The sequence below is a fragment of the Phalaenopsis equestris genome, unplaced genomic scaffold (genome assembly GCF_001263595.1).
Source record: "Phalaenopsis equestris unplaced genomic scaffold, ASM126359v1 Scaffold000002, whole genome shotgun sequence".
In the NCBI taxonomy this organism is placed as follows: domain Eukaryota; kingdom Viridiplantae; phylum Streptophyta; class Magnoliopsida; order Asparagales; family Orchidaceae; genus Phalaenopsis; species Phalaenopsis equestris.
The window spans coordinates 28,659,373-28,670,089 of NW_018164444.1; the positions used below are offsets into that span (position 1 = coordinate 28,659,373).

At 34.1% G+C, this 10,717-nt stretch overlaps 3 protein-coding genes across 9 annotated transcripts in view; 1 reads left to right on the forward strand and 2 right to left on the reverse strand.

Moving 5' to 3' along the window:
• The window catches only part of LOC110038193, a 1,962-nt gene extending 1,483 nt beyond the window's left edge, over window positions 1-479 (forward strand). The window contains exon 3 of the mRNA XM_020742997.1: window positions 441-479. Within this exon, the coding sequence (XP_020598656.1) occupies window positions 441-479 (39 nt within the window). The remainder of the gene's footprint in view (window positions 1-440) is intronic.
• Window positions 480-1,730: 1,251 nt separating this feature from the next.
• LOC110021838 (chaperone protein dnaJ 1, mitochondrial) overlaps window positions 1,731-10,717 on the reverse strand; it is a 118,351-nt gene continuing 109,364 nt past the window's right edge. For 5 of the 7 annotated variants that reach the window (XM_020720523.1, XM_020720505.1, XM_020720515.1 and 2 more), the window contains 2 exons: window positions 2,760-2,849; window positions 1,731-2,103 (listed from right to left, as the gene is read on the reverse strand). In XM_020720523.1, coding sequence (XP_020576182.1) covers window positions 2,004-2,103; window positions 2,760-2,849 — 190 coding nt within the window. In that variant the 3' untranslated portion in view covers window positions 1,731-2,003. Of the gene's footprint in view, window positions 2,140-2,759; window positions 2,850-7,478; window positions 7,594-10,717 lie in introns of those variants that run through there. The other 2 variants (XM_020720532.1, XM_020720548.1) reach the window with 2 other exon arrangements.
• LOC110021872 lies at window positions 7,176-7,586 on the reverse strand. The gene has a single exon (XM_020720570.1). The coding sequence runs from the start codon at window positions 7,567-7,569 to the stop codon at window positions 7,213-7,215; it is 357 nt and encodes a 118-aa protein (XP_020576229.1). The 5' UTR covers window positions 7,570-7,586; the 3' UTR covers window positions 7,176-7,212.

A 10,717-nucleotide genomic window follows, 5' to 3' on the forward strand; every position in this document is an offset into this window, starting at 1 on the left:
TTTGGTTTATCCATCCTTTTATTCGATTAGGTAGAGAGTGATACTCCATTTTTTTTTGTGAAAATTCAATGATCATCTAATTACTATTCTAAATATTACTTATTTTGCTTATATACTTTATCTTATAACTCTTCAATACCACTTCATTAAAAGGACCATATGAATATAATCATCAAATGCTCAATTTATGAGTCATAATCATTATATTTTTATACACATTGTAACATATGTTACTTGTATTTAGGAATTTTTATGAACATTGCATCCCGATAAAGACATTTTTGTAATAAGCGAATTCATGAACTTAAAGAAACAAGCATCTTCTTTAACCCATGGGTCTTCTTTCACCTATGATGAACATTTGCTTAAATTACTTCTCTTCCTTATACTTTTTTCCCTGTATATTCTACCTTTTTAATTTACTTTTATATCCCTAATAGCTATCAAACAATCTCTATTTGTTTCATCTGGAGAGCTAGAGAGAGATGGCCCCTAGAATCTTCTTTCACATATGATGAACATTTTCATACTTACTTCCCTGTATATTCTACCTTCTTAATTTCCTTTTATATCCCTAATAGCTATCAAACAATCTCAATTTATTTCATCTGGAGAGCTAGAGAGAGATGGCCCCTAGAAATTGCAGTGGCCAATTAAAACGTTAGATCCTTCAAGGAAACTATTTCTTAAGAGGTAATCTATTACACCCCTATAAAATTTGCTGATTTTCATTCCCGTATGTGTTTTCAAGTGTTTCTCAAATTCCATTCCATAGTATGACATTTTTTGACATCTTCGACAATTAAAATTTTGATATTTTCCTACTTTTGAATCTCTATATTCAATAGTGATGTTCCCTTAGATTTTGATGAGTGATACATGCATTCTAAGTATTCCTCCACCATAAATAAGTTCCAAGTATGGTAAAATTATTTGTGGTTATTGATCGTGCTATTCTATAAACACATCTCAGCTACGAAACTTCTTTGCTCATAGACTCCATCAAGGTGCAAGCATCTTGGCAAAAAATTCCAAGCAACTCCTAAGCCTTAGCATAAGCCTTCCAAGTATCTACCACTCTTCCAGACCAAGTTAAAAAATAGCCTTACATGATAATAGTTGGATTAAAATGACATTGTTTGATTAACTACCTTTGCATGCATAAAATGTATGTTTTTTAAGTGTTCAGCCTAACAACCAGCTCAAATCAACTTGGATCTGAACTAGACTTGGCATAATATCAAAATCACTGATTTCAATCAGACTTAATTTAAAGTGTCTTCTAATCTTCAAGCAAAATTCACAACCCTAATTTGATGGCTTTATTCTTCCACTAAAAATGCTACAAATTTGAGATATAATAGGCATAAAATAAATAAAATATATCAATGAATGTTTCCTAATCAACCCAAAATTCTAAATCAATTTTCAAGAGGCATTAGATGGTATTCCTATCAGTTAACTGCTTACATAAATTTTATTTCCTATTCATGCTCATTTAAATAAGAAAATCGTTCTACCGCATTCGATCCCCTTTTAAGCACAATGTATTAGCACTTTTCACAAGCTTATAATCATCAAGCAAGAACTCAGGAGATAATTTCTTGGACCTAAAGAAGCATTCTAAAATAATAAGGAAAAAAAGAATGCCATAATTTTTTATATGACTAAAATAAATTCATTTTGATGATTTTTGATAAAACATATTATAGATATATATAGTTGCAAAAATAAAAGTAGCCAATAAAAAAAAACTAACATTTTATTGATAAATTTATAATGAGAAAGATAAATTAAGCCTTAGAATCTTATCCTACGAATTTACACAGCAGAGTAACCTGTGCTTCCTTTTGAGCTGTTTCATAAAGAATTATCTGCCTCTGAAAATTCTCACGGATTGGTACCTCCACATACGAAATCCGACTCAGCCTAAGACACTTAGCTGATTTTGTGCTCCATTAAGCCATTATGATGCAGGTCCTTCCATCACATATATAAGAACTTTAGCTCACACTTCTGCTCAGCAACAACTGGAGCAACAAAAGAAAGGAAATCCCAAGCAGGAACTGATGTCCGTTTAAATAATTAATGAACTGTCGCCACCTGAAATTTCAACCAGTAGACAGCTTCTGAAAAAGCCTGTTGTTCATTTGCAAAATCTCCATCATAAATCAAAGAAAGTAGAAATTTTATAAAGCTTGGCTACTGCTTCATGCCATAAGTTATGGATAGAATTGCAAGGAAATGGTTCAAAATCTGAAGAGTAAAAATTCACACTGTTAGAAAGGAGTATTACAATAGGAGACGAGAAGTGTTGTTATGGAGCAGCTACAGAACTATGGGTTGTTGTGGAGAGACTAAAGTTATCTTAAGCTCAACATGGCCATCTATATAGGTTAAAGCACAGCACAGGCACAATTTGTTTTTCCACAAGAATGGCTAATTCAAAATAAACATTTATGCTCTATAAACAGAAAAAAATTCTCTATTAAAGAGTAAGGTTTTTTAAGATTACCAACATACTTGCAGAAGACATTAAAATTGAGTCACCTTAATATATGCTACTAGAAAAATACTGTATCAATAGGTGAAATTTTAAAGCATTACTAAAACTAGAATGACAAGTGTAATTTTGACGACACTCACAAAAAAGATTAGCTAAGTTGAATAACAAATTACACAAAGAAAAATATCTCTAGAAATTACAGCTTTCCAATTAGATGTACACTTAAAAATACAAATTTCATCAATCAGCTTACCAGTTTTCATCTGTAAATTCACTGTTTTCATGAAGTACTTCTTCCTTGGCAAATTCCTCCAGTAATTCTCGTTGGCGCTCATTTACTGATCTGAAAGAAATTAATAATGAAGCAGTTTAGTTATAAGCAGACAAGGAGTGTAGTAATAATGTAATTCTGGCCTACCATCAATGATTTTTTCAAGAAAAAAACATGAATTCTTGGAAACTATATCATCTTTTCTTGACAAAAAATTATTCAACAGTAAATTCCTGGTGACAAAAAGCCATTAGCATAGATTAATGCTGCTTTTTTGGAGTTCACTTATTTAGCTCTTCTTGCCCGTTCTAGTTAGAGTTTCATAAAGTTATAGCTGTACTTCAGCAAACAATTTTCTCAACCGCAAAACAAGACAATTTTGCCTTCAATCTTTTCTTACCTGTTTTTTTCCCTCCACTAGTAAAAGTAATGGTAGCACCCTCACCATGTTTCTTTCCCTTTTCCATTGAGAAAGAACACGGCATCACAACCTACATAGATACCCTATCCTTAGATGTTTTCACCATGTTTTCTCAAATGTTGCTTCTAAAGGTTATGCAATTCATTGAAAGCTCTCATTCTACCGGTATTTTCATGGGTGGTCATATTTGAAGTTAAAAGTTTGAAGCATAACCATTATGAGATTAACAAAGGAAATTGTAATGGTTTATTTTCTTGCTAGGGTATGGTTTATTTCTTCTTATTTTAACCCATGATATAAAAAATCTACAAATAGTGACACATTCTCCTATTTTTCTTATGTTTGCTAATTTATTTCATGGTATCAAAGCTAGGTTTAATTTAATTATGGCAGATGGTTAAAAAGTGCCCCAGCCTAGTCTAGCAAAGTTATGTAAGACTAGGTTCTTCCTCCATTTTAACAAGCCACACCATCTTCCAATAGTTTCCATAGAGCACTCACATCTTAAAATTACATCCCACAAATTAAATGGGAAAAACTTCCAATGATCATAATCCGTACAAATGGGGAATCAAGTAAGAGGAAAAATAAGATACTTTAATGGGAGCATTCATCAATCAATGATAATGATAAAAAAAAAAAAAATCTACACTTGCAATCAAGAGTATACACTTGCAATCAAGAGTATGGATCAAAATTCAGAGCATGACTCAGAGAAAAGTATTATTTCTGTAAAAAATCCAATTGAACACAATAAATTTATTGCAAACTCCGCGTCAAGCCAGCAAATCCGATCAAACACCGACGTTTACCAAACAAAATGCCAGAAACTAAAGAAAATCATGATAACTTGTCATTGACCAAAGTGCAATCAGACATACAAATTGCCCACTGTAAGAAACTACAAGCTCCCATATTTTAGCCACAAAAAAAGCTTTTCTGTTGCTTTAATTTTACTAAGAGAACAAAAAATTCTAAATAATTGACTCAAAAGCTTCAATCACAGGACAAGGTGGCCCAAATCTTCTCATCCTATATTCCCTCGCCTAGAAGCCTCAATCTAAATTGCTGATGGATCTCTATTCCCAATTGTTTCACTGAGTTTTGCCTGAATTCTACAAGTTCCAAATATCTACTATAGTTTCTTATCCACAAGTAAGATCGGAAATAATTGCAACTGTAAAATCATGTTTGTATTAGAGACATGAATTTCAAGGCCCCAGATCGGTCAAGAGTGCCAGAGATTTGTAATTAGACATACAAATTGCCCACTTTTTAGCCACAAAACAACTTTTCTGTTGCTTTAATTTTACCAAAGAAACCAATAATTCTAAATAATCGGCTCAAAAGCTTCAATCACAGGCAAGGTGGCCCACCTCTTCTCATCCTATAATCCCTCACCTAGAAGTCTCAATCCAAATCTCTGATGTATCTCTTTTCCCAATTGCCAAGATAAGAAGCTTTTAAATTAATTCTCAGTTTTGCCTGAACTCTACTTAACATGTTCCTTGAAACTGTGCATGTTTGCATTTTAAAGTAAGGTAAAAAGTTACAACTGTAGGCTAGAAAGCCTCAAAAAACCATTTGAGAACAGATCACTAAGTCATGGTTCCACAAGGGGCGACTATCATCTAAATCTTTAACAACAAAACTAGATTGTAGAGTAAGTTGAGCACATTGCTGGGCTATAACATCGTTATCTCTAGAGGTATAAGAAAAAAAACTTGTTGAAAATTAGTCAGGAAAGTGAGATCATAATTATGATTACCGTACCATTCCCAAAACTTCCTCTCGAAGGAGTAATGTAGAGTATCAACCACATTGCAATTATCACTTTCCACAATAAGGCCTTTCATTTCATACATCCACGGCTCAACAAGTGTACTTTACATGTTCCGAATATCTATTGTAGTCTCACATCTACAAGATCAACTGTAAAATCATGTGCATATTGCAGACGTGAATTTCAAGGCCAAAATCCGAGGAAGAGATGCCACAGATTTATAATTAGACAAACAAATTGCCCACTTTGAGAAACTACAAGCTCCCCCTTTTTTACCACAAAAAAAGCTTTTCTGTTGCTTTAATTTTACTAAAAGAACAAAAAATTCTAAATAATTGACTCAAAAGCTTCAATCACAGGACAAGGTGGCCCACCACTTCTCATCCTATACTCCCTCACCTAGAAGTTTCAATCGAAATTGCTGATGGATCTCTATTCCCAATTGCCAAGATAAGAAGCATTTAAATTAACTCCGACTTTTGCCGGAATTCTACTTTACATGTTCCAAATATCTACTGTAGTCTGTCATCTACAAGAAAGATTGCAAATAATTGCAACTGCAAAATCATGTTCATATTATAGACGTGAATTTCAATGCCAGATATCGAGAAAGAGATGTCAGAGATTTGTACTAATTTAATGAAAATTTCAAAGAAATGTGTTATAGCGGTATATAAGGACATGCTAGTTTTTCCAATCTCAGAAACTTATTTTCATCATTATTCGCTAATAAAGATATATTTAAAGATGAAATCTATCAACTTGCCAAACACTAAAGAGATTTTCTAACCTAAAATTTATAGAGCTACCAAACCTTTTCCCTTTGTGCATAGTGATATCTAGAGGCCATTCACATTTGAAAACCTTATGTTCAAGTGTGATTTATAACTTTTATCGATAATCATACTCATGTGTTGACTATACTTACTGAAAGATAAATCTTTAAAAATATTCCACAACATGGTTAAAACCCAAATTTTTATTGAAATCTAAATACTTTGATAGAGGTATTGAATATTTTAACCACATTCTAAATCAAAATGGCATATTGATCAACAAAATGGTATAGTCAAATAAAAAATAGACACCTCTTAGAAGAGGCTAGATCTATTATATTTACCACTAATATTCCAAAATATTGTTTGACTAACGCGGGGCTCAAGGGAGGACCGGTCGTTTCTCAAGGGAGGAGGGCTGCCACCCCCTCCATCCCCCTCTTCTTTTCCTTCCTCCTCCTTCCTTCCTTCCTTTCCCCTTTCCTTTTCTTCCTCCTCCTTCCTTCCTCACCTTTCCTTTCTCTCCCCAAAAACCTTTCCTTTCTCTCCCAAAAACCTTTCATTCCTAAGCACTTTCCTATTTTAAATCCTTCCTAAAATCTGAAATCATCAGTATACTTCTTTTTTTTTTTAATAAGTTCAACAAATTCTGAAAATGATCATTCAACAAACAAGTTGACGTAATGTGTGGAAACATGAAGGACAAGATCTCAAATCACGGACAAAAAAGGATTAGTAACCATTTTTAATACCGCAATGGCAACATATTTATATTACAACTGGAGGAGCCACTTTATAAAATATTTAATATTGATGTCCTCTCAGTGTCAAGTAATCTTACTAAATAATCTTATTGTTCAGCGACTACCCAATGATCTGCAGCGCCCATTAGCAAGATTAAAGACTTCCTCAGGATTATAATAGTTACAAAATAATAACAACTGTCTCTAAGAGCTAAACATACGAGAGTGAAAATACTAGCCGAGACGATCATTCTGTGAAGTTCGCGCATCTCCAGTTTGCCCCTTTGGTGGCACCCAGGACTCATAATCTGAACTCGCATCTAGATAATCAGGTTTTACAGGTCCATGGATTCGCACCACATGTGAATGCTCTTTACCAGATTGACCTCCAACTTGTACGTTGTGTTTCTCATCATCTGTAAATTCGTCAATTACATGAATTCCTCGTTTACGCTTCAAAAGCAAGGCATTAACATCGGCTACAAGAGTTTCAGCCTTAGGCGGCAATGGAGCTTCAACTTTTGGAGCTTTTTCAGCACTATGATCAGCTCTTTCTGTAGACTTCCTCTTTCTTATGATGAGACCAGAACCTGCAGTTTCTATGTTGTCATTTATCAGCTGCAGCAAGAAATTTCTTCCTATCTCTGTAGTCAACAAAATCATCTGACATCTCTAAATCCAAGTTAGCTGGAGAACAGTGACTATCTTCTGATTATATCTTCCTTGCGGCACCAAGCCTCTGAGGTTTGGCAATGGCGTAAGCAGTCTTTTTGTCTTCATTATCTCCACAAGCATCGTCAACCTTTTCAGATGGTTTCTCAGCTGGAATCAAATTATGGGATTCCTGAAGAGATGGCCTTGATTTGAGTGTCTCTAAAATGGTGTTTAGCTGTTCATTAGACTGGCAAAGACTTGAGATGCTGGGCACAGATTTGGTAGACTTGGGTGCCTGAGTTTCTGTAGTGTTTGACATTCTTTTTCGAGTAGCTACTCCACTTGGGTCAGCAAATTTTAATAGATATTTTATCCATTTCAGCTCTGCTTGTAAATCAGATAAGTTCTTCTCCATTTGTAAAGCCCTATCAATTACTAACTGTGAAGAAAAACCAATCATGTTGTCAGCCGTTAAAATTGAAAAATATATATTTGATTTAATATAATATATATATTGCTTAATTTTGAAAATACGAGGCCGAATTAATCTCATATCTGCAATAGTTTAAATGATCGAGCACAGCAACGGAATAAACATATTACTTACTAGTGCGACTCAATTAAATAAACTAAAAAATTTATGACATTCATTTTAGTCAGCGAACCTTTATGTTGACCGACAAGTTCCCCTACCTAATATTAAGAATTAGATAGAGTTTATATTACCTGGGTTCTTAAAGCTCCATATTGAGGCAAACCCCGATAGTTAATTAACTCTCAAATGACTAAAGTCACTTGGGAGAACTCTCGATGATGATCAGAGGTATCTATCTTCATGAATTCAAAGTTCAGGGTTTCCAAGATTATACATTGAAAAGTCAAGTAGAGAAAGGGACCAAATGGGAATAATTATTTCTGGAGTCGAAGAAAAGTAGGGGATGTCACAGATCCTGAGGAGAATCTTGGTGACTTCCAAAACTATCCTATTGTTTGGCTTCAATTTCGAGAAGATGTTTTTTTTATGTTTCATTCTGTCAATTTTATTATTTATGACTTATATTTGCATGACATGGTCATACAAATGATCTGAAAAATATGAGGGTTTACAGCGTATCGGACGACAACCTCGGAACCTAAAGCGAGTTAGGGCTTAAATTACACAATCTGGCTGTGCAAAAGCCTAAAAGATAAAGTGAGAATTTATTTCGCGCTAGGCAGACTTCCTCGAAGTCTTATGACTTGTTGTTTAATTCTAAAGAAAGGTTTGTTGTTGTAAATCCGTCCAAGTTGTTTTTCTGTACATCCTCATCGTGCTGCCCACGAAGACTTGTTTCAAACTGTAGAGACTCCAAGCTTAGTTTATGTTTTATATTTGCAAGTATAATTATTGTTGGGTCTCAAGAGTCCGGTGTACCTCCTAACATGTCCTATTGTTCTCTACCCAGGGAGTTTGGCAAATGCATTAAAGTAAATAATGCAATAAGAAGAACAATAAATTACAGGAAACTTAAACAGATTGCTAGAAAATCCAGTATAAGAAAATCATAATAAAAAAACACGAATGAGTAAAACAAAACAAGAAGTGATATATAAAAGACCAAGAGTATGTGACTTAAATATGACATTAGGAATATCCCCAATTATCAGGAGGATGAGTGTAAGGCTCAAGCTCAAATCCCGGAGTATTGAGTTTTACTATAGGTTAAGTCATGGCGGGAATTTCACTACTTGATTTAATTAAAAAAAAGTTATGAACCACATTTTGGTGCATCCTCGTGTCTGGTGTTTTAACTAACTTATAAATTGAGATCAAACGTCTAGTTTCATAATTCATTTGAAAATTAGGTAGATGAACTATCACTTAAGGTGTGCTTATAAAATTTAGGAAGTCTACACTTTAACTTAAACTTGAAATGATTTAAGGTGTTTTACCCTCAATGAAATGTTTTATAACTAATCCTCAAATATCTTTTAAGCGTTTTCCAAATAATTAAATAAGAAATTCTCATTTTTGATTTAATCGTTCGTAAGAAAAGAAGATAACAAAAGCAAATCATCGGAGAAGGAGGCCAATGCACTTCTAATAAATAATAAAAAAAAAATCAAATAAGCAAGGGGTAAAACCGCAAGTGAATCAGCCTAAATGCGTTTAAGTTTTTTCAAAACAATAATCAAATCAGTCAAAAAAAAGCGTAAAAGCCTAAAAACATCAGCACTTAAAATGCCCAAATCGATGTATGAAAGCCTAAAAAACCACAACCATTTCAGCCCAAAAAGGTATTTTAAAAGGCTCCAAATTACAACAAAATCAGCCGAACAACAGACACCCGACGACTTCACGGTTAGGGGCAGTAATAAGCAAACCGAGCCCCGAAAACCGCAGCAAGGTGAGCCGCTAAAACAGACTCACGAGTATGAACGACAAAGAGGACAAACCGAATCCAAGAAAACACCCCAAGCTATATCAAAATACCATCATTCTATCTTTTGGCAAGTAGACCATGCATTTTTCGTGTATATGTAAGGTAGCAGATAGATTAAAATTGAAATTCATGTATCAGATATACAAATGCATGAGGTTTGTGTGGTATATATGAAAATTTCCTTCACAGTCAATCAACGCAACAAAAGCATGAATCTATCCATCAAGAAAGATTGCAAAAATCCATAATTTCAGCATAGGGCATCAACCATAATACTTCAAGTATTAATAAGCTCACAAAACCAACTCAAAGAATGCCCAAATAATAGATTTCAGATAAGGGCAGCAAGGGAGCCACCAAAACTAGCATAAAAAATTGCCCGAACAACAGCTTTCAGGTAAGGACAGCAAAGGAGCCGCCAAAACCAACATAAAAAGTGCCCAAACAGCAGTTTTCAGGTAGGGGCGGCAAGGGAACCCGTCAATACCAACATAAAAAGTGCCCAAACAGCAGTAAACAAAACTTTAGCACCTAAATTCACTCTAAGCAGTCTCCCAAGTAGCACATGTCAAAGTTCAAAAAGAAGCATTTAAGAAATCTTTCTAATCCCACGAATATTCAGTCCAAATGATGCATTTAAAACTTACCCCGACGCCATCGATGTGTTAAGCCCAAAGCAATAGATAGGTTACACCCCAAAGATGCATCCTATCTTTCCAAACTATCAAAGTAAAAGCATAAGCAAACATTTAAACATTAGCTTTCCAAATAAGCAAACTAGGAGCAACGGGAAGCTCCCAATCCTCTTTCCAACCATGCCAAAATCTAAACTAGAGTGTAATCTTAATCATACTTTGAAAGCCATTCATGTTTTGTAAAATAATCCACCCATACATTTCAGATTTTTGCAAAATAAGCATTTTCCTCACATCATTACCATTTGACCCACTCCAAATTTTAGCCTGACCGGTTACTTTATATATGCTTAAAATATAAGATAAATATGAATGTAATAAATATTCAATAATTGTAAAGTCATACTTATCAACGCAAATATACGTATCACTCAAGTAATATAGGACTCTAATGGAGTACTCTAATGCGATCCCACAGGGAGTAGTTTAGAATTACAGACTAAGA

What these genes read in the sequence shown, in the direction of transcription:
- LOC110021872 (XM_020720570.1), bottom strand. Translation starts at nt 7,569, where the DNA reads ATGGAGAAGAACTTATCTGATTTACAAGCAGAGCTGAAATGGATAAAA.